Raw genomic sequence first — 25030 nt, 5'->3', positions numbered from 1 at the left:
AACAGAAACAGAGTGCAAGGTGGGGAGGGTCAGAGAGAGAGAGGGAGACACAGAATCCAAAGCAGGCTCCAGTCTCTGAGCTGTCAGCACAGAGCCTGATGCGGGGCTCGAACTCACAAACTGCAAGATCATGACCTGAGCCAAAGTCAGACACTCAACCGACTGAGCCACCCAGGTGCCCCACAAAATGAATTAATTTTTAATTATTTGTTTTTTCCTTTTTAAACTTTATTTTAACATATCTAATTACATTAAGACACTTATTGAGGCTTTAGATGTGTGTTGAGAAAATGTAATTTTCACTGTCAGAGTAACAGTATTCTTTAGAATCCATCACTTTACCTTTTTTTCATTTATTTTTTTATATTCTTTTCACAATTTTTTCAGGTATAATTCACAGAATTGTAAGATACTTAAATTATACAATGTGATGATTTGATGTATAAATACATTTGGAAGTGTTACCAAGAGTTAGATGGAAAAGGAAAGTGGCTTGCTATTCTCGCTGCCACATTAAATAATTACAGAGAAGTGAAACGAAAGAAAAGCAGAGCAAAGTTTTATTAAAGTATACTCCAAGGGAGAAGCTGGCAACTCCAGAGAGACTGAGGCCCTGAAACTCCTCAGTGTGGGCTTATATCAGTTTTTTCTTTTGGGTAGTTCCTAGGTTTGCAACATTTGAGTGACAGGCCTGGATTATATAATAATTAGCCAACTATGCATGTCCTTTTCCAATATGTATTTGAAACACCTTTATGGGGTAGGAAACCACAGCATTATTTCTATTCTAGAGACATAGGTCAAATAAGGACAAGCAGCTGCTTTCTGCAAAAGTGCAACACGCACAACAAACTTAACTCTTCCTCTGTTGGGATGTTGTAATTGCAAACTGACTGTTACATGGGTGGAATAGGGTGGTCCCTGGGTGGTCCTTGGTTGGGGCTCTCCATCAGGACGTCTAAGGTCCATACTCCTGTTGCCCATTAGCTTCCTGCCTAACAGAAGGATTCACCACTTTGAGTTACGCATCTGTGACCTCACATATTTACTCACCCCATTTTTTTTTTTTGGTGAGAGCATTTAAGTTTTACTCTTTTAGCAAATTTTAATTCTACAGTTAAATTTAGTGTTATCAGCTATACTCACCATGTTATACATTAAATTCTCAGACCTTATTAATCTTAGAACTAAATGTTTGTACTGTTTTGCCTCTTTTTTTAGGTAATGATGTAACTAACATGCATCAAAGTAACATTGCCATTGTAAATCTAAGGCTCAATGAGTTTATCTTTCTCCCGTGATTAAAATATTTGTCTAAAAGTTCTGTGGTGGTTTTATTGTCAGAGAACTTTAAGCTAGTGAATAGTATTGCAACATATTTTTCAGAAAGTTGCTTTGGAATAGTTAAAACAACAGTGTCCAAACACTTAATATTGTGATTTGTTCATGAGGAAATACATTTAAAAAAATTAAAGCTCATAACATGAAGAGTAACATTTGTTATTTCCATGTAAATCATTTAGTGAAATTTTAAACATGTTTTACTTTAGAATAATTTTTTACAGAAAACTTGAAGTGATAGTAAAAAAAAGCTCCCATATTCCCTGCATCCAGATTTCCCACTGTTAACAGCTTGTATTGCCATGGTAGATTTGTCAAAACTAAGAAATTGATACAGTGTTGGTTTATTGTTAACTAAACACCAAACTATATTTGAATTTCACCATTTTTCTTGTTTGCATTCTATTCTAGGATCTGATCCAGGGTATACCACATTGTATTTAATTGGCTTGTCTTCACAGTTTTGTCTGGTCTATGACAATTTCTATCTTTATTTTTCATTATCTTGTTAGTCTTGGGTACTGTGCAAGTATCCTATTTTATGTTCACTAGTGTGTATTTGTTGTTTTTCTTGTAATTAGTTTGGAGTTACAGGTTTTTGAAAAAATTTACCAGAGGTGAAACACCCTTCTTATCACACACAATCATATCAGGAGTACATTAGAATGACATGACATTACTGGATCTGCTATTTTTACCTGTCCCTGTTCTTTGGAAGTCAGTCACAAAGTCTAGCTTACCCAAGTTAGGGGAAAGCTGGGATTAAGCTCTGTCTCCCTTAGTGGCCAGTATCTACACATAAAATTTGGAATTTTTCTTTAAGAAAGATTTGTCCTTTCTTTTTTATATAATCAATCATTGATTTATAGCATTATAGACTAATAATCTATTATTAGTTTATATTTTAGACTATAATGTTATTTTGCTGTTCAAATTGTTACTATTTGGCCATTGGGAGCTCTTTCACATTTGTAGATTGGTTGGTGTACCCCTTTGATATTTCATTCTTTTTGTCGTTGTTGTTTTAAGCACTTCATTACTTTCTGGTACTATAAGGTATTCCAGGCTCATGTTATATTGTCTCTGCCCCCTACCCCAGAATTAACCATTTCAGTAATGTGCCATGGTTTCTCTTATTGAAAAATAGTGTTTACAAACCAAGATCTGGTGCTTAGTAGTGTTTGTTACTACTGGAGTATCATTGCTTCTAAGTCCTCTAAGCAGACAGAAGAACTAGGTGATATGTGTACTGATCTATGTCTATGCATAAATCTTTCCTTTTGTGTGTGTGTATAGAGATAAATTTGATTTTGTAATGGTGTCTTTGACTCTAATCCAGTGTCATAGGGTTCAGTTTCACCTTCTTCGTTAATCTGTTACTTGTCTTTCCAATTATGGGAATCCTGGCTCCAGCCACCTGCCATCTGTTTATTTGTTCAGTTGCATTACACAGTTTATTTGTTCAGTTTCATTACACACATAATTTCAGAATTGTTAGCCATATTGTTTCACAGTTGTTTCTATGTGAGAAACAGATTTAACCACTATAGTACAGTGTTTATGTTGTTTTTGTCTATAGCTTAATAATTTATAGTTAAAACGTTATTTTCTAAAGTCACTTAGGTTAGTTTCTGTGTTTTATTATTTGTACACATGAAAGTATATACTTTGTAATGTAGAGTTTAATGGGTTTTGACAAATGAATAGAGTTATCTCTTTATAACCTCGTTACTAGCTTTTTGTTGTTGTTTAATTCATAGCACAGTTAACGTTAAGTCACGCTAAGCATTTATTCATTGTGGTAGCTTTAGTATTAATCTACATTATCTCATTTTAATTTAATGACTAGAGTTTGTTGTGGTAAAAATACACATAACATAAAATCCATTTAACCATGTTAAAGTATAATTCAGTGACATTTAGTATATTTACAGTGTTATGTAACTATCACAACTATTTTGTTGAACCCCACAGCATTTTCATGTACCTCAAAAAGAAATTTTGTACCCATTAGCAGTCACTTTCAAATGCCCTATCACCTGGAAACTACCAACATATTTTTTGTCTCAGTGGATTTTCCTTTTGTGGACATTTCATAAAAATATTTCTGGACATTTTATAAAAGTGAAATCATACAATATCTGACTTCTTTCAGTTAGCATAAGGCTTTCAAGCTTTATTTGGTTTGTAGCATGTTATCAGTACTTCAGTCCTTTATATATACACACAATATTAATTCAAGGTACTATTTGATTTAAACAATAAAATAGACCTAGGTAATTAAATAAAATAATGACAGATTTCCATGGTGTATGGAACTATTTCACTCAGGCTTGATTTTTGAACAGAAGAACTTTTCTTCAAGCCTCTTGCTATATCCCTTTTCAGAACTGCATGACTGCATTCTCCCTTTATTTTTTCTATTATGATTTCTAAATATAGCTGTTTTCACATCCTACCACTTCGTTCATAGATCATTGGAATGAGGTTTTCCAGAAAGTAGATATTCAGGATTATTAAACTTATGCAGAGAGAGAGGGAGACAGAGAATCTCAGGCAGGCTCTGCACTGCCAGTGCGTAGCCCGATGCAGGGCCTCGAACTCAAGAACCGTGAGATCATGACCTGAGCCTAAATCAAAAGTCAGACACTTAAGCGACTGAGCCACCCAGGCCCCCTAAAACTTCTTAAGATTTTAAAACTTTTTTATGTTAGAATGTTATGTACATTACTATCTTTGTAAACAGAATATGAATAACATCTTTTAGCTTTTTTGTTGATTCAGGGTTATTCATGAGTATATTTGCTTTTATTCTGTCTTCCTACTCTTATTCGCTCAGATAGCCCTGCTAAAGAAAGGGCCCCCTTGCCTTCCATTGCCACACTAATAAATAGTTCTTTTTAAGTTAAATTATAAAAGCAATACATGTTCTTAAGCAAAATACAAACAGAAGGAAAAGGTATATACTAAAAAATAAAAGTTCATTCGTCAGTGGACACTTAGGTTGTTTTTCCATGTCTTGGCTGAACATGGGAGTGCAGATATCTCTTTGAGATAATGATTTTGTTTCCTTGGAGATATACCCAGAATTAGAAATGCTGTTTCGTATGGTAATTATACTTTTCAATTTTAGAGGAAGCTTCATAGTGCCTGCACCAATTTACCTTCTTACCAATGGTGCACAAGGGTTCCCTTCTCTTTACATCCTCACCGACAGTTGTTATCTCTTGTCTTTTTGAGAATAGTCATTCTAACAGGTATGAGATGATATCTCATTGTGGTTTTGATTTGCATTTTCCTGGTGATTAGTGATGTTGAGGTCTTTTTTGTGTACCTGTTGCCCATTTGCATATCTTCTTTGGGTCCTCTGCCCATTTTTAAAGAAGATTGTGTGGGTGTTTTTTCAGGCATGTTTTTTATATTGCAGTGTTTAGATTCCCAAGGCCACTCTCAGGTTTAGTAATTAACTAGAACTCATGGAACTCAGAAAAGCTGTGTTGGTTATTACAGTGAAAGGATACAAATTAAAATCAGCAACAGGAAAAGTCACAGGGCATCCAGGAGAAATCCTACTGATCTGTCAGTGGAAATGTGCAGACCGCAGTTACTTCTCCCAGCAATGATGTGTAACAGTACATACAGAGTGTTGCTAACCAAGCACACGTATCCAGGCCTTGGTGTTTAGAGTTTGGGCTTGGTCACAAAGACATGTTTGACCACCCATGTGAGTGATCTTAGTCTTTACCCCTTCTAAAGGTCAAGAAGATGCCATATGGCCCAAAGGCCTTGTTGCCCCGATAATTCACCTTTTTAGACTATCTGGTGTGTGTCCTAAGCCATCCAAGTAAACAAAGACCATTTTCTCAGGCAGGATATTCCAAGTTTAGAGGTTACCTCCCAGCTGCTGAAGGCAAAGGTTGGGCAGGTTTAGTCCTTTGCTACATATATGTATACATAGATAAAATCACCCTGTTTGAAGTGGTTGTTTAAATACAAACAGCATAACATACATTCTGCACATTGCGTCTTTTTATTTAATATATTTTGGCATGTCTTTCCAGGTTAGTACATAGAAATCTATATCATTAGTTTTAGTTCTGCAACATTCCATTAAATCATAATTTTATTAACACCCTTTGACAAGCTTTTAGGTTGTTTTCAATTTTCCACCATAACAACCAATGCTTCACAGAATATTTTTATGTATTTTTGGATACTTGCCGAACTATATCTTTAGGATAAATTCCCAGAAATTGAAATAATGGGTCAGAAGGTACACTATTTTACATTTTAATACTGTAAAGTTGTCTTCCAAAATGTCAGATAGTAATTTAGACGCTCACAAAGACTGTATGGGAGTACCTGTTTTAGCATACCCTCATGACACTGAATATTAGATGGTGAAAATCAGTTAAGTCACTTGTGTAAAACACAATTTTTCTTTCTTGAAAACTTTTAGGATTCAAAAGAAACCAGTATGTAGCTTTTTAATACAAAGCTATGTGTAGATTTTTGTTCTTAGAAAGTATATTAGTAATTTTAAAATGTCTTAATATTTGTGTAGCCCCATCTGAATACTGAATAATAATTGTATTATTTGGCCAATCATACTGAAATGTTTACTTTTGAAATCATGTAGAAGATGAATTTTCTCTAACGCCTAACAGATGGGGAGTAATTTGACAACTGCTTTTGTTGAAATCAATATTTAAAGTAGTATGTGTGTTAACCAGCAAGCAAATTATGTATAAATAATGCTTTAGGAAGCAATAATATGTTATGAAAGTGGATGTATTTCTTTTGAAGACGTTACTCTCAGGTGTAAGGTCTTTTATAGCTTGGAAAGTGTTCTCCCCCATCCTGTAGCCATATAACAATCAATTTATCTGTCCTTTATCAATTAAATTTTCACCCTGCAAAGAGTATTAGTTATTTGGAATAAGTTACATGGAAGATACTGCATAGCCAATTGATTTATACAGTATTTCTTAAAATGTAGCTTGAAATTTGTCTTTTCACGTATATATGAATTGCTTAGTCTTAGGCAGTTGTGTTAACTTGATATGTTTTGCTGTAATATATCTTTAGCTACTGTTTTCCAATTATTAATATATTTTGTTTTTTCAAATACCTAAAATATGTTGGAGAGATCTTTACACTCTTCTATTTTTATTCTTATATTCTTATTCAGAGAATCTTAAGTACCATCTGTAGTAGTACTTTACTGTTTTATTGTTATATTATATATAGGGATATATATAGGGATATATATATAGGGATATATATAGGGATATATATATATATATATATATATATATAATATATTATATAGGGATATAATACTCTACTGTTGGGATATAATTAATACTAGTTAGTGCCACATTACAAAATACAGCAAATATAGCAGCAGATAAAATATGACTGTTCTTATGAGCGTGTTGTTTTATTCCCACAAGAGGAGCACTTTAAAGGGTTAACTTATTTTCTTAAATGGGTTACATTTTCAGCTTAAATGTTGTTTTTTTCTACACATTTTTATAGGCCCCGACTTTGTTGTTTGTGATGAAGGCCATATTCTGAAAAATGAAGCATCTGCTGTTTCAAAAGCTATGAATTCTATACGATCAAGGAGGAGGATTATTTTAACAGGAACACCACTTCAAAATAACCTAATTGAGTGTGAGTTAATATCTGCAGTTATGTTGTAGAGTTTTGGCATTGCCTCAGATATATTTTTGCCACTTTGCCATTTGTCTTTCTTCTGTCTAGTATAGTCTCTGACCATGATCTACATAGGTCCATCTTAGTCTTCTGTGAAAGAATACCATACATTTCAAGCGGAATGCTTTGTAAATATGAATAGTAAACCACAGTCAAAAGGTGTACCATTTTGAATGTTCAAATATAAACATAGAATTTGAAATCTATAAAAATTATCAGATGTATTAATGATGGCTTTAAAAGTACAAATGCATTGGTGACTATTCAGGAGATACTGTAACAAACTATAATTTAGGGAGAGGTACTATAGGAAATTGAAAAGAAATGCCAAGTGTGAATATTTTTAGGAATGTGGAGATGCGAAAAGGAGAGCTATGTCGAATCTGTCAGCATAGAATTTGTTCAGACTGAGGACAGATGATGTGAACCCAGATGACTTGTGAATTTCTCTCATTTTCATATGTGTGAGAATACTTGAGGGAACAGGAGTTATATTCAGCTAATAAATTGAAATTTCCTATTTATAATCCGTTGTAATAGCTTTTTGTTATTTTTGTTATTTCCAGCCCTTTAGTAACTTAATTATTTTCTATTTTATTATTTGTAATACTGGTTATTACTTCATTGTAACCTATATTTTATCTTCATTTTTTATCTGTTCCAGTTTCCCCCTTTTCTGTTACTTCATTTGTAGAAATGCTACTTCACATTGCAAAAACAATAAAACATTAGTTAGAAGAGTTTTATGATACAGTGAAGAAAGCAAACCAGTGGTGTTTGACAGTGAAATTCAAAAAGAAGTATTTTTTTACTCCCGTGGAACTTTGCTTTAAGTGACACTGCATGTAGAGTTCATTCCTAGTTCTTGATTGAACTGCACTTAATTCTCAATATTATCCATGACTTTATTTTTTAGTTGTTTCTTTTTTTTTTTTTGAGAGAGAGATGACACAAGTGATCGAGGGGCAGAGAGAGAGAAGTGGGGCTCGTGTGCACCTGAAGCAGGGCTTGTGCTCACACAATGTGGGACTCCAACTCATGACCTGAGCCAAAGTCAATGCTGAACCGACTGAGCCACCCAGGCACCCATATTATTCATGACTTTTTAAGGGCTATGCTATAATGATAATATGTTCTGTCTTACTTTTAATATCTAATTATATATTCTTAGAATTTTCTAAGAGAGTCCTTTGTATCCTGTAAATATCAATTTTGATGTAATAACTGCTAATTTATATTGAGATGGTGAAAAAACGCTATTTCACGTTGTGATCTTATATTGTATAGGACAGCTGATAACTCTATTAAGAGCTTCTGGAACTAGAACAGTTAATACAAAATTTGATATAGTGGCTTATTACCTGATTTTATTATTTTGATTCAATATATATATGTTTTTTCACTAGATACCCTTGCTGTCCATAAAATCATGGTTAGAATTATAGAATACTTGTTTCATACTCCATATCTATTATAAAGAACAGGGAAGTAGAATAAAATGTTCTTAGGTATTTTTTTTAAACATTCATATCTAGAATATAGGGATGGTTTTATTTGAATTTCTCATCTGGTTTGGAAATCCAGTTCCAGAACTGACTTATAACCAATGTTTAGTCTATACTCGGTTTACTGTTTTTTCTTTGTAGCTTAATTCTAATGCTTCCATGGCATGTGTTTTTGACATGAACATTTTATCAGAAGGTTTATCTGAGTCCCTTTTAGCTATTATTGTCGTTAGTGAACTAATGTCTTCTCTCTTAGATCATTGCATGGTTAACTTTATCAAGGAAAATTTGCTGGGATCCATTAAGGAGTTCAGGAATCGATTTATAAATCCAATCCAAAATGGTCAGTGTGCAGATTCTACCATGGTAGATGTCAGAGTGATGAAAAAGCGTGCTCACATTCTCTATGAGATGTTAGCTGGATGTGTTCAGGTACAAATATGTTCCATATAATAAAATATTGTTGCTTTGTTAGATTACAATCCCAAATGTTTTCTGAATTTAAACTTTGTTTTATGTTTTCTTTCCTCTTTTTTCAATATATAGTTTTATAGTTAAATCTCCTAGCGTTGTCTTCAAAAGTTTTTGAAACATTGAACTTTCAAGAAAAGAGTTCCATTGTGAGGTTTAGAGCATACTTGATTAATTCATTTGCCAAGTGTATAGCTTCATATTTTAATATGTTAATGTTTAGATTTCTCATCTTTAAGATAGGGAGTATGTAAAAGAAACACAGCTATTATGATTAAGAAATTCCTATGCTCACCTTAATTTTATAGTATAGTGGCTTGAACCTCACTTATTTGAAATATTTGTAGGAAATGCAATTATGAATTGTGAGAGGGTCATTTTTAACAAAATCCTGAAGAAACAGTTTTATTAATTTGAAGTAATAAAATAACCTGAATGGGTTAGTTAGTACTGTTTACATACAGATATTTAGTGAGCCTCTATTGGTGAGTGAATAAGTAGAGTTTGAGCCAGCAGTTAGTAGATCTTAAGATCCGCACGTTTTCTTCAGACACTAGATATTAATCATAGCCACAAAGATGTAACAAATCTTTAGAGATAGACTGTGCTTCTGGCTGGATATTCTTTTTTTTTTCCCTGGCTGGATATTCTACCATCATATACGGCAGTCGTTCTGTTTGTTCAGGTTAGCCACAGGTACTAGCAACTCGTTCTCTGTTTCTGTATTGCTGCTGCTACCTAGGCAGTGTTTTCCTGGTTTAGTAGTCATTTGTATCTAGCACATTCGTGTTTGTTATTTCTTGTTCTTATAATTAAATGGTCTCAAGGGTGTTTATACATGGCTTGCTTTCTCAAGTGGGTAAACAGTTCCCCTAAAGTTATGTGTTATTCTCTGGTATATTGGCACATCTTACCCGAAGGACAACCCAGACTGCATCAGACTTTGATTCATTGTTTTTAGTGTATGATTAAAGCAAGTCTTTTTCTTAACACTGCCTACTATATCCCCTTCCCACGTTTTTTCTTTCTTTTTTCTATATAGAGGAGACCATTTGAAAACATAAATTACTTGGTTGGTAATATGACCACTTCAATTAAAAACCTGCCTGGTGTGTTGCAGTCTCTTATTACCAATACATCATATTGTATAGTCATATGAAATATAATCATTACAATCATATGATGATCATTGTGTGATTAAAGAGGGTAAATATGTTTAAGAAAATGCTTTCTTGTATGTTTGGTACCTGTTTATGCATATCTTTTAGTTGCAAGCAATGATAATTCTTTGAACAGTCAATTCCTTTCATATATTTAGGTTAACTAATTTTCATTATCTTTCTTGTTAATTACAGAGGAAAGATTATACAGCGTTAACAAAGTTCTTGCCTCCAAAACATGAATATGTGTTAGCTGTGAGAATGACTCCTATTCAGTGCAAGCTCTATCAGTACTACTTAGATCACTTAACAGGTAACAAATATGCTTAGTTTATTTTTATATTTTCTCTAAAGACGTTCTTTTTCTGAAGGATGTTGTTTTAGTAATTTTACCATGTCATTTGTGTTTTTTTTCAATTGTGCATTTGAATAACATGGGTATGATTATTTTGTAAAAGCACAAATTATTTCTAATTTAAAAAACACTAAATTGTCAAAATAAACTAAGGAACAAACTGGTGAAAAAAACATACACAGTATATTGAATAATGCTCTTAGCTTGTAATGAGCTTTATTTCAGGAAAATTATTAGTAATGTAAAAGAAAATATATAAAAGTCAAGTGTATTATTTAAAAAATTGAACCACAATAATAAAAGGCAAAAAAAGCAAAATGCAAGGCAGGACATATATTATGTTCCCAACATTATAATAAAAATATACACAAATGCCTAAAATACACCAAAATGCTTGACAGAAATTGTTTTTAGTTTTATAGTTTTTTGGTGGTTTCATTATGAGGATCTTTTAGATAAAGAGTACTTCTTATTCTTTTTTATGGGCTTTTAAAAAATACAATGGATAGGTATTAATGTTATCATCAATAAGCTCATGTGTCTGTGTCCATGACTGTGTGCCCAGGGTTGTCACTGTTCACAGAGCAAAACCTAGCCTCTGGTCTGAAGTGAGGTTTCTTATTTCTTAGTCACTTCATTCTGGTAACTTTCACCAAGTGATATGTTAGGTTTATTTAGGTGATACAGGTTAGAAAGTACCCATTAGCCATTGTGAATAAAATAATTGATCAAAAAAATAATAGAAGGTGGAAGTATGTACACACACATTAAAATGATGCTTTGTATCAGTAAAGGGATACTCTTCATATTAGCAGTGCATTTTATTTTATTTTAATTTTTTAACAGCAGGGCATTTTAGAGAACAGAATAATGATGGTCCTCAAGCATTATTTTGCTGTGGGGAAAATAGGATTTGAATGTTAGTATTTTACAGAAGTGCTTTTTTGCTGTATTATAAAAACAGCTTTTATTGACTTTTAGAAGAAAATCACTTGTTTTAATTTAAAAAATTTAACATTTATTCATTTTTGAGAGACAGACAGAGCATGAGTGGGGGAGGGGCAGAGAGAGAAGGAGACACAGAATCCAAAGCAGGATCCAGGCTCTGAGCTGTCAGCACAGAGCCCAACACAGGGCTCGAACTCACAGACAACAAGATGATGACCTGAGCTGAAATCGGACACTTAACCGACTGAGCCACCCAGGCGCCCCAAAAATCACTTCTGGAAGGCACACATTTTCATTTGTATATCAGTCAGAAACTGTTAGGTTTATTGTACCATTGTGTTTTGAATGACAAAAATTGGAGACATAATTAAGTAACCAAATGTTATTCCAGTGAGAGAACTACTATGTACTTAGAGAGGGATATCCAGACTTACCTTTCATTTATATCTGAGTAATAACAGGTAGTAAATTTGGTCATTTAATTTACTATTTTTTCCATTTAAAATTTTGTTTTATCTTAGAGAAAATGCCAGCTACTGTGTTTTCAAGTATCAGAGAATCACTTGTCTTTAATAACCAATAGCAAAATGTTAATGGCTCATATATAGACCTTAAAATGTACTCTTTTGAGGGTAATGCAATATTTAAGAATTAAGGGGGCTTTATTCTTTGTGACTTTAATTGATAGTAAATATCTAAAGTACTAATTATTAAAAGCTTCAAACTCTGAAAAGTATGATTGTTAACTTCTTATCTGGTGCCATGAATATTTTAATTGTGAAAAGGTCTGGGGTTCTACCCTACTAAATGTGATGTTTTCTTTTCCTTAAAGTAGAATAACCTGACTTAATAGTCCCTTTGAGAAAAATGTCCATAAAAGGCCACATGGGTTCTATTAAAGGTATCTTGATTCTTACTAGAAACCTATCACCCACCTCTCTCACTTGTATTTACAATGTTTGGTATTTTTCTGTTACACATTCCAAAATTTCTTTTGTTTCTATATTTGACTCTTTTTAGATTGTACTTGGTTTTAAGAAGTTCATTTAAATTTTGCTTTTTATACTAGCAATAGTTTGGTGTTAATTTTAGCAGTGATAACTTATATTAGATTTAATATTTACAGAATTAAAGTCATAAGACTGACTTTTAATGAATTTCAAAGAAATTAAAGCCCTCTTAATTTTCCTTTATGTACACGCACGCACACATACAATGGGATATTCAGTCTTTTTTTTTTTTTTTTTTAAACATTTTTTATTTATTTTTGGGACAGAGAGAGACAGAGCATGAACGGGGGAGGGGCAGAGAGAGAGAGGGAGACACAGAATCGGAAACAGGCTCCAGGCTCCGAGCCATCAGCCCAGAGCCTGACGCGGGGCTCGAACTCACGGACCGTGAGATCGTGACCTGGCTGAAGTCGGACGCTTAACCGACTGCGCCACCCAGGCGCCCCTGGGATATTCAGTCTTAAAAAGAAAAGAAATGCTGGGGCGCCTGGTGGCTCATTTGGTTAAGCGTCTGACTCTTGGTTTTAGCTCAGGTCATGATCTCACGGTTTGTGAGTTTTGAGCCCTGCATGGGGCTCTGTGCTGACAGTGTGGAGCCTGCTTGGTATATTCTCTCTCTCTCTCTCTCTCTCTCTCTCTCTCTCTCTCTCTCTCTCTCTCTCTCACACACACACACACACACACACACACACACACACACTCTGCCCCTCCCATGCATGCTCACTCTCTCTCTCTTTCAAAATAAATAAATTTTTAAAAAAGGAAATGTTGACACATTACAATATTAATGAGCCCCAAAGAATAAACTAGGCACAAAAGGACAAATACTGTTGATTCCACTTAGATGTACCTAGAGTAGTCAGATTCATAGAGGCAGAGAGTAGTAGTTACCAGCATTTGGGGGAGAAGGAAATACAGAGTTATTTTTAATGGGTACAGAATTTCTTTCTAGGATGATGGAAAGGTTTTAGAAATGGAGAGTGGTGATGTTTGCACAACATTGTGATTATACTTAATGCCACTGAATTGTACTCTTATAAATGGAAAACAGTAATATGCTTTGTGTCTAAAATTGCGTGGGTCCAAGTGTCATCCTTTAGAGACTGATTAAGTGCATCTGGAGTAGGGCTCAGGCACTTACATTTTTATAAGCCCTACAGATGATTTCATGTACCCTCAGCTTGAGATCCACTGCTCTAAATGATGTTCAGCATAACAAGCTATCAGAAAAATGTAAATCAAAACCACAGTGAGATAAATTTTATTACTAGGATGGTTATAATCCAAGAAATTAAAAAATAGCAAGTGGTAAGGATGTGGAGGAATTGGAACTCTGTGTGTTGCTGGTCTGGAATGTCAAATGGTGTAACTTATGTGGAGCACAATTTGGCAGTCCTTCAAAGGTTCAGTATACAGTTACCATATAACCCAGCAATTACATGTCTAGGTGCATACTCAATAGAAAGGAAAACACTTGTGCACACAAAAGATTTATACACCAATATTCACAGCATCATCATTCATAATAGTTAAGAGCTAGAACATGTCCATCAACTGGTGAAGAGATAAACAGATTTGGTACATGCATATCATAAAACATTACTCAGTATGAAAAGGAAGAAAATGCATATTCATGCTACAACACAGATCAACCTTGAAAACATATGCTTAAGTAAAAGAAGCCAGTCACAAATGACCACATGTTGTATGATTCCATTCATATGAAATGTCCAGAGTAGGCAAATCTGTAGAGACAAAGTAGATTAGTGGTTTCCTAAGGATGTGGGAGAAATAAGGAAATTGGGGGATAATGGCTTAGGGGTGCAGGGTTTCTTCTGAGGGTGATGAAAATGTTTTAAAAACTGGATTTTGGTGATGGTTGCACAACTCTGTGAATACACTAATAAATTGTAGTGGTAAATTGTATGTAAACTATATCTGAATAAAACTTAAAAAAAACTCAGTGGCTTACTTTTTATCCACAGAAGTTTTATTCAGTTATCTTCCAGCTAATTAATTGTTCGTTCTTTATGATTTCCTGTGCCTTACATGTACTTTCAAGATTGTCTTTAACATTTCTTTTTTTCTAAGTTTATTTATTTTTAGAGGGAGAGAGTGAGAGACAGCACAGGAGGGACAGAAAGAGAGGGAGAGAGCAAGAATACCAAGTAGACTCTGCACCAGCAGTGCAGAGCCTGACACGGGGCTCCTACTCACGAATCCTGAGATCATGACCTGAGCCAAAACCAAGAGTTAGACGCTTAACTGACTGTTACCACCCAGGCGCCCCTGTCTTTAAAAATTTCTTTAAACATAGTAAACAGTTATAGTCTATGTCTGATTATTCCAGTTTCTGAAATCCTTATAGATCTCTTTCATCTCTCTCATTTCTGTCAGTTCAAGCATGCTGCCTTGTTTCCATGTGTGTTTAAGTACTTTTGACCATAAGTTCCTAGTATCCCTTGGGGTTATTAACATGTGGGAATTCTTTGAGGCCCAGGATAAAGGTTGGTTAGTCCAGAAAGGATTTGCTGTTTTTTTTCTGCTAGGGGTCTGGGGATATTATTAGTCTGAGATCCCTTGATATTATAATTTGTGCTTGAAGCACCCTTAACTTTATTTATTTATTTATTTATTTATTTAAAATTTGCATCCAAATTAGTTAGCATATAGTGCAACAGTGATTTCAGGAGTAGATTCCTTAATGCCCCTTACCCATTTAGCCCATCCCCCCTCCCACAACCCCTCCAGTAACCCTCTGTTTGTTCTCCATATTTAAGAGTCTCTTATGTTTTGTCCCCGTCCCTGTTTTTATATTATTTTTGTTTCCCTTCCCTTATGTTCATCTGTTTTGTCTCTTAAAGTCCTCATATGAGCGAAGTCATATGATATTTGTTTTTCTCTAATTTCGCTTAGCATAATATCCTCTAGTTCCATCCACGTAGTTGCAAATGGCAAGATTTCATTCTTTTTGATTGCCAAGTTATACTCCATTGTACATATATACCACATCTTCTTTATCCATTCATCTGTCGATGGACATTTGGGCTCTTCCGATACTTTGGCTATTGTTGATAGTGCTGCTGTAAACATTGGGGTGCATATGTCCCTTTGAAACAGCCCACCTGTATCCCTTGGATAAATGCCTAGTAGTGCAATTTCTGGGTCGTATGGTAGTTCTATTTTTAATTTTTTGAGGAACTTCCATACTGTTTTCCAGAGTGGCTGCACCAGCTTGCATTCCCACCAACAATGCAAAAGAGATCCTCTTTCTCCACATCCTCGCCAACATCTGTTGTTGCCTGAGTTGTTAATGTTAGCCATTCTGACAGGTGTAAGGTAGTATCTCATTGTGATTTTGATTTGTATTTCCCTGATGATGAATGATGTTGAACATTTTTTTCGTATCGGTTGGCCATCTGGATGTCTTCTTGGGGAGAAGTGTCTATTTATGTCTTTTGCCCATTTCTTCACTGGATTAGCCATTCTGACAGGTGTAAGGTAGTATCTCATTGTGATTTTGATTTGTATTTCCCTGATGATGAATGATGTTGAACATTTTTTTCGTATCGGTTGGCCATCTGGATGTCTTCTTGGGGAGAAGTGTCTATTTATGTCTTTTGCCCATTTCTTCACTGGATTATTGTTTTGATAAGTTCTTTATAGATTTTGGATACTAGCTCTTTATCTGATATGTCATGTGCAAATATCTTCTCCCATTCTGTTGGTTGCCTTTTAGTTTTGCTGATTGTTTCCTTGGCTGTGCAGAAGCTTTTTATTTTGATGAGGTCCCAGTAGTTCATTTTTGGTTTTGTTTCCCTTGCCTCCGGAGACGTGTTGAGTAAGAAGTTGCTGTGGCCAAGATCAAAGAGTTTTTTGTCTGCTTTCTCCTCGAGGATTTTGATGGCTTCCTGTCTTAGGGTTTTATGTCTTAGGTCTTTCATCCATTTTGCGTTTATTTTTGTGTATGGTGTAAGAAAGTGGTCCAGGTTAATTCTTTTGCATGTCGCTGTCCAGTTTTCCTAGCACGCACTTGCTGAAGAGACGGTCTTTATTCCATTGGCTATCCTGCTTTGTCAAAGATTAGTTGGCTGTACATTTGTGGGTCCATTTCTGGGTTCTCTGTTCTGTTCCATTGATCTGAGTGTCTGCTTTTGTGAAGCACCCTTAACTTGAAAGTTAGTAGGAATTTGGGCTAATGATGGGCTATTTGATGATATGAGCTGGGAACTCTATAGTACTTAAAATGTTGCTCCTTTCTTTCTTCTACTTTCTATGAAATAAAATATGCATACCCCAAAGAATGTTAACCAGTTTTAGTGGACTTTGCATGGTAGTTCAAGGGTGGTAGTTTTTTTTGTGAGATTTCTATACTGTGTGGCTAATTAGAATGTGGTATGACTATAAGATTTAAATTTAGACTTGAACAGGTGTAACAGCCATTTCCTTGAAGTCAGCGTTTTAAGGCCTGTGTTGAAGTATTGAGGCAGTGGAATAACTAATATCTACGAGATACTCTTTTCACTTATTGTTCATTATATGTAGAATTCTTCTGGGCACCTCTTGGTAGTTTGTTATTGCTTGGGTTTCAGGCTTTCATAAAGCTTTGTTATGTTATAAATGGCCTTGATTCTTAACAGTTAACTGAAGGAACATTGGAGGTGAGAAAATCAGATTTCTGAGAATGGTACAAAGGAATTATTTGATTAGTAAGGATTTTGTGCTAAAGCAATTGTAGAAATCCTAAAAGGTGTTTCTAAATTCTTAGTGGCCAAATTACTCCCAATGCTTTTTATTCATTTATGTGGAAAATTATTTGAAATGATTTTCAGGACTTGGGGAAACTGTATAAAATTTATTTATATAGTCCCTGGTATTTTATTATGATCATCTCCAGTTCCCTGTTTATTATAGCTAATTGATCATCAGAATACTCCATTGAGACTGGGTTTTAATAGTATAATTGTAATTTGTAAAGAATCAAAAGGAGAATTGTAATTTGTAAAGAATCAAAAGCTTGTAGTCTTGTATTTTTGGAAAGCTTGCTTCAGCTCTACTGTCTTCATCCTTGAATAACCTTGAAGGGCACTTAAAATAATGGGGTAGGCTGAATGATGGCCACCTGGAGAGGTCAGATCTTACCTAGTTTCTGGAACCTGTGTTACCTTATAAGAAAAGGGATTTTTGCAGAGGTGATTAAACTAAGGATCTTGAGATGAGGAGATTGTCCTGGATTGTCCAAATGGGCCCTAATTCCAGTTGCAGGTGTCTTTTGGGAGAGATGCTCAGGGAGATTTGATCTACACAGAAGAGGCGACATGGTGACCATAGAGGCAAAGATTGATATGGCTACAAGTCATGCCTTGAGGGGGCAAGGAACAAATCCTCACCTGGAGCTCCCAGAGTGAATGTGTGTGGCTCTGTGGACTCTGATTTTGGCTCAGGACAGATTTTGGACTTATGATTTCCCAAGCTGTGAAGGAATATATTTCTGTGGTGTTAAAATGTTGGGTTTGTAGTGATTTACTACGGCAGCCCTAGGATACTAATTGAAGCAGTGAGTTTTCCCCAACCATTCTTCTTTTGACTTGTACCCTAATTTGCAGTGCAAGCATTGAGAAACTTCTTAGAAAGTTTAGATTTCTGTGCCTCATCACAGATTTAGGAAATCACAGTTTATTGGAATATAATTTAAGGATCTGTACAACAAATTGCCCAAGTAATTCTTATGTGCACCAGGTTTGATAAACATTTCACTAGGATGCTGTTTTGGTTTCCTCTTGCTGCTGCAGAAAACTACCATCAAGTTGATGGCTTAGAACACAACTCATGGTTCTGGAGGTTGGAGATCCAAGGTTAGTGTCATTGGGCTAAAGTCAGCAGGGCTGGTTCCTTCTGGATGTTCTAGGGAGGGAAAATGTTTCCTTGTCTTTTTTAGCTTCTGGTGGCTGCCTGTATTCTCCATATTGAAAGTGCATCACTCCAATCTGTGCTTATGTTATCACATCACCTTCTCTGACTCTCACTTTTGGATGCCTCTTATAGGAACTATTATGGTTGTATTGAACGCTCCTGGATCAACTAGGATGGTCTTCTTTACTTTAGGCCCCGTATCTTGATTGAATCTGCAAAGTTCTTTTTTGTAAGGAATAACACATGGGTGCCTAGGTTTGCAATGTAGATATATTTGGGAGACCATTATTAGTTTACCTCAGACCCCATGATAACATCTCATGTAAAAACCATGGATGTAAATGAGGTTGAATAACAGATTGCCCTGCTTAATTCATTATGTATTCACCTAACCTTTTTTGGCAAGTTTTCCAAATAAAGTCATTTGGAAGTCAAAAAAATTTTTTTAAAGATAGAATGATTCAATAACGATAGTACATTTTTGAGTAGACAACATCTTTTGTGGATGTTTATTTGGCTACCTTATTAGCATATGTTTTTTATGTGGTTCGCATTCCCCACAAAGAATATCAATGCTAATATAAGTCAGTAGTGTAGATATAAGAAACTTTTTTTCCCTTTTTCAGTACTCAGTTGGTTAAGGGTCCAACTTCAGCTCAGGTCATGATCTCTCAGTTCAGAGTTCGAGCCCCACGTTGGGCTCTGTGCTGACAGCTCAGAGTCTGGAGCTTGTTTCAGATTCTGTGTCTCCCCCTCTCTCTGCCCCTCCCTTGCTTGCTCTCTCTCTCTCTCCCTCTTTCTCTCTCTCTCTCAAAAAGAAATAAACATTAAAAAAATAATTTCTCCCTTTTTCTGTCTTAGGTCTAAAAAAGTCGTATAAAATTTCTCTATAATAGACGATATTTATGTTATTTGCAAGAGTAATTTTTCTCCCACAAAACAAAAATAGGCTTTTAAGGCTTTGTTGGAGAATAAAATGATATAGTTTAGATTACCTTTTTTTTAATCCCTCTTTACATTAAAGACTCATAAGGCATTCAGTGATAGAACAGCTGGGTAGAAGATCAACAAGGAAATACAAGACTTGGAAAGCACTATAAACCAACTAGACTTTAACAGATATCTGTAGAACACTCCATCTAGCTGCAGCAGAGTACACAGTCCTCTCAAGTACACATGGAACATTCTCCAAGATAGACCATATTTTAGACTTTAAAATAGTTTCAATTAATATAAAAGGATGAAGTCACACAATATTTTTTTTAACCACATGGCAATGAAATTAGAAAACATTAACAGAAGGAAAGTTACAAGATTCACAAATGTATATAAATAACACAGCCCTGAATAGCCAATAGATCAAAGAAAAAATCACAAGGGAAATTAAAAAATATTTAGACAAAAACATAAGGTTCTTGAATATGGAATGCAAGTAAAGCATGCTTAAAGAGGGATAATTACAACTGTAAATGCCTATAATTTAAAAAGAAGAAAGATCTCACATTTATAATCTAACCTTTTACCTTAAGAAACTAAGAGCAAACTAAACCCAAAGCAAGTAAAAAGAAGGAAAGAATACAGACTAGAGCATAAATAAATATAAAGGGGGAAAAAAACATAGAGATCATTTAAACCGAAATTTGGTTCTTTGAAAAGATCAACATAATATCTTTTTAGCTGTACTTAAAAAGTAATAAATAGAGGAGACACACTAAAGTCAAATGTGAAAGAGTATCACTTACATTATGGAAATGAAAAAATTATAAGGGAATGCTGTGAAAGTTGTATATCAAGAAATTAGATAATTTCATTTTCATAGAGTGATTTCTATCATACTTAGTAGAAATACCTCTTATAAGACAGAATAATCAGTACCAGATTTAGTGTTTCATACGATTAAATTTTCTCTTGCCATGAGGGGAGGCAAGATTTACTAATTACTGGTAAATTTGCATCTTTTGAAACTGGACAGAAAAATATGTTATTGTTTAAATGCTTTTTGTCTTTTAATCGGGTTTGTTTTGCATCTTACTCCCTTGTTAATTTTGTCATATTAGTGAAATGTACATTCATTTCATTTTTATTTCACTTTCATAGAAAAATGTGATTTTGTTGAAATTACTCTGGGCAGAAGAAATTTAATGTTTTTAATATGAAAAACATGATTTTTAGGACTACATTTCTTTGTGTAAGAATATTTGGAAAGAATTGTCAAAAGATTGGATACAGAAAGGCTTTGTCTAAAACAAGAGTTTTTTTTTTTTTTAACTTTTTTTTTTTTTTTTTTTTTGGGACAGAGAGAGACAGAGCGTGAACGGGGGAGGGGCAGAGAGAGAGAGGGAGACACAGAATCGGAAACAGGCTCCAGGCTCCGAGCCATCAGCCCAGAGCCCGACGCGGGGCTCGAACTCACGGACCGCGAGATCGTGACCTGGCTGAAGTCGGACGCTTAACCGACTGCGCCACCCAGGCGCCCCTAAAACAAGAGTTTTTAAGTTTTTATTTAAATTCAAGTTTTTTAACATGTAGTGTAAATTTAGTTTCAGGTGTACAATGTAATGATTCAATACTTCCATACATCACCCTGTGCTCATCATGACAAGTACCCTTCTTAATCCCCATCATCTCTTTAACCCATCTCTGCCCACCTTTCCCAACATAGAGAATTCTTATGTCTCAACATTAACTTCTTTTTTATTGATCAGGTGTAGGTAATAGCAGTGAAGGTGGAAGAGGAAAGGCAGGTGCAAAACTTTTCCAGGATTTTCAGATGTTAAGTAGAATCTGGACTCATCCTTGGTGTTTGCAGCTGGACTACATTAGCAAAGAAAATAAGGTAAATCAGGTAACCTTAAAGGTATCTGTTGGAAGCATAATAACTTTAGGAAAAATGTTGATCTATATAAACTTACTGTATATTTGAATTTTCTTTTGCTTTGTGGTGCAGTAATTCAACTTACTTTATTTCTAGTTAATTTCTGTATGTTAGAATGCATTATGATTATGGAAGGAATATTAAATGTTATTCTTAACATCTTGTATAACCATGATAAAATGACCAAAATTAAGAAATTAACATTGAGTCTATACTATTAACTAAACAACAGACTTTAATTGGATCTCATCAGTTTTGTATTTATGTCCTTTTTCTTTTCCATGATTCAATCCAAGACCTCACATTGCATTTAGTAAGCATATCTATCCTGTCTCCTTTATTTTTTCTAATCTATGATAGTTCCTTAGTTTTTTCTTGTCCCATGAAAATTAATTTATCCTTAGATAAAATAAATATCATTATAATTTTCAATAGAAGTTGAAATAAACTATTAAAATATTCATCATTTTTTTCCTCTAGGGATATTTTGATGAAGACAGTATGGATGAATTTATAGCTTCAGATTCCGATGAAACTTCCATGAGTTTAAGCTCCGATGATTATACAAAGTAAATTGCATCATTTTGTGTCCTGTGTTAACACATTTAAAATCCCTAATTGCTGATTGTCCTCTCATAATTGGCATTTGTGTCTTTACTATGCTTTCCTAACAGTTTAAATTTATTCCTTTTTTAGAAAGAAGAAAACAAAGGGTAAAAAAGGAAAAAAAGATAGTAGCTCAAGTGGAAGTGGCAGTGACAATGATGTTGAAGTGATTAAAGTCTGGAATTCAAGATCTCGAGGGGGTGGTGATGGAAATGTGGATGAAACGGGAAGCAATCCCTCAGTTTCGTTAAAGCTGGAAGAAAGTGAGTCTAATGAATGTTGCCTTTATCATGGAACATTGATTTAGAAAATATCATGGCCATGGTTTTCTCAGTTATTAATTTATCCTTACTCTTTTGCTCAAAGGAATATCTTTCCTCAACTTGTAAGCATCTAGAATAATCAGGTCACATAATAACAAGTATCTGGTGAATGTTTAATTATAAGCAAGCCATTGTGCTCTCTCTGGTATTTAAGAGAAAAGGAAGAAAGAAAAACTAGTGTTTATGTATATGTATATAAACTGATTGCTGTATTGTTTTCACTTCATGCATTAGCTAACTTAATTCTTGAGTAGACTTGCAATGCTGTTGATAATTTTTATTTTTATAAATGATTGGTACAAGTGAGACTCAGACCTAGACACATCTAATTTCAGAACCACCATGGTATTTTCACTTAACTACATATAAATGACTAGAAACATTGCTTATAATCAAGTATGAATGTAATTAACTCTGCACAGTGAAAGTAGTGTTAATAGTTTAGGCTTTTTCCTTTGTAATTCTTCATAATCTATAGTTGTATACTTTTAAGTTTTCCCTGTATCATGTAGAGCTTATCACCTCTTTTGCTTTCTCTTTCTCTTTTTCTCTTGTGCATGAGTGTACATACAACTGAATGTCTTTTGAAGTTTATTTAATGTTTATTTATTTTTGTGGGGGGGAAGACAGCATGAATGGGGGAGGGGCAGAGAGAGGGAGACAGGATCCAAATCAGACTCCAGGGTCTGGGCTGTCAGCACAGAGCCTGACGGGGGCTCAAACTCCTGATCTGTGAGATCATGACCTGAGCCGCAGTCAGACGCTTAACCAACTGAGCCACCCAGGTTCCCCACAACTGAACATCTTTGAATTTTCTACTGGCTAAAGTTGCTTTGACCTATATCTTGATTTGAAGGGTTAGTGTTAAGGCCCCATATATCCTAGTGTTGCTTGACTGGGTGTCTAGGAATTCCAAAGCTGGGACTAAAAATCTGAATATTTGAAATAGCAAATATCTAAAGACAGAACAGGGTAAATAGCTCTAAATAGTTGTCACTTGAGAGTCATGTAGCAAAGCAATTTAATGTAAAGGGAAGAGAGATAGGTGCCATCTAGGTAAATGACCTTGAGTTCAAACAAGCATGGCTGCAGCTGAATTAATTTGGTGATTCCTTAATAAACATTTCACTCTTCAAGGAATAGGGGGAAGAAAAAGTATTTGAGGAAATAATAGCTCAAAACTTCCTTAATGTTGGGAAGTAAACAGAAATCCAGATCCAGGAGGCACAGAGAACTCCCTTCAAAATCAGTAAAAGCAGGCCAACACCAAGATATATTCTAACTAAATTTGCAAAATATAGTGATAAAAACATCTTAAAAACAGCAAGAGAAAAGAGAAAAGAAGTCTTTAAGTCACAAGGGAAAATCCATAAGGCTAGCAGGAGATCTCTAAACAAACTTGGCAGCCCAAAAGAGAGGGGCATGATATATTCAGAGTGTTGAGTTGGAGAAATCTGCAGCCATGAATACTGTATCCAGTAAGGCTGTCATTCAGAATAGGAGAGAAATAGTTCCCCAGACAAACAAAAACTAAAGGAGTTCATGACCATTAAACTAGCCCTGCAAGAAATGTGAAGGGGACACTTTGAATGGGAAAGAAAGACCAAAATCGACAAAGAATAGAAAGGAACAGAGAAAATCTTCAGAAACTTTGGCAAAACAAGTAATAAAATGGTACTAAATTCGTATTTGTCAGTAATTACTCTGAATGTAAATGGACTAAGTGTTCCAATCAAAAGACTTAGGGTGTCAGAATGGATAAAAAACCAAGACCCATCTACATGCTGCCTACAAGAAGACTATTTTAGACCTAAAGACACCTGCAGATTGAAAGTGAGGATGGAGAAACATTTATCTTGCAAGTGGACATCAAGGGAAAGCCAGAGTAGCCATGCTTATTTCAGACAAGCTAGGTTTTAACCAAATACTGTAACAATAGATGAAAGGGCATTATATCATAATAAAGGGGTCTGTCCAATAAGAAGTTTTAACAATTATAAATATTTATGCCCCCAACTTGGAACACTCAAATATATAAAATAGTTAACGGGACACCTGGGTGGTTCAGTTGGTTGAGCATCTGACTCTTGATTTTGGCTCAGGTCGTGATGGGTTGTGGGATCAAGCCATACATTGGACTCTGTGCTGAGCATGGAGCCTGCTTAAGATTCTCTCTCTTTCCCTCTGCCTCTCTCACCCACTTGCACTCTGTCTCTGTAAAATTAACATAATAATATAAAACAGTAACAAATACAAAGGAATTAATTGATAATAATACAGTAAGATTAGTGGACTTTAATACCCCACTTACATTAATGGACAGATCATCTAAACAGAAAATTAACAAGGAAACAATGACTTTGAAGGACACACTGGACCAGATGGACTTATCAGATATATTGAGAACACTGAATCTTAAAGCAGCAGTATACACATTCTTCTTAAGTGCACCTGGAACATTCCCCAGAATAAATCACATGCTAGGTTACAAATGATGCCTTAACAGGTGCAAAAAGATAGAGATTATATGATACATATTTTATGACTACAATGCTATGAAACTAGAAGACATCCACAGAAGAAATTTGGAAAGACCACAAATACATGAAGGCTAAAGAACATCTAACTAAAGAATGAATGGGTCAACCAGGAAAGTAAAGAATAAATAAAAAAATACATGGAAACAAATGAAATGGGAACATGGTGGTCCAAAGCCTTTGTGATGCAGTAAAAGCAGTCAGAAGAAGAAGGTATATGGCAATGTAGGCCTACCTCAAGAAGCAAGAAATATCTCAAATACAC

The 25030-nt window shown here is 34.8% G+C and overlaps 1 protein-coding gene across 9 annotated transcripts in view; it reads left to right on the top strand.

Annotated features, from left to right (window-relative positions):
* The window catches only part of ATRX (ATRX chromatin remodeler), a 320378-nt gene that overhangs the window by 186638 nt on the left and 108710 nt on the right, over nucleotides 1-25030 (top strand). For all 9 annotated transcript variants that reach the window (XM_058712606.1, XM_058712608.1, XM_058712607.1 and 6 more), the window contains 6 exons: nucleotides 6883-7020; nucleotides 8824-8999; nucleotides 10394-10511; nucleotides 21130-21260; nucleotides 21780-21868; nucleotides 21996-22168. In XM_058712606.1, coding sequence (XP_058568589.1) covers nucleotides 6883-7020; nucleotides 8824-8999; nucleotides 10394-10511; nucleotides 21130-21260; nucleotides 21780-21868; nucleotides 21996-22168 — 825 coding nt within the window. The remainder of the gene's footprint in view (nucleotides 1-6882; nucleotides 7021-8823; nucleotides 9000-10393; nucleotides 10512-21129; nucleotides 21261-21779; nucleotides 21869-21995; nucleotides 22169-25030) is intronic.

The sequence above is a fragment of the Neofelis nebulosa genome, chromosome X (genome assembly GCF_028018385.1).
Source record: "Neofelis nebulosa isolate mNeoNeb1 chromosome X, mNeoNeb1.pri, whole genome shotgun sequence".
NCBI classification, from domain to species: Eukaryota; Metazoa; Chordata; class Mammalia; order Carnivora; family Felidae; genus Neofelis; species Neofelis nebulosa.
The sequence above is the reverse complement of the archived record's forward strand: the minus strand, read 5'-3'. Positions and strand labels throughout refer to the sequence as shown.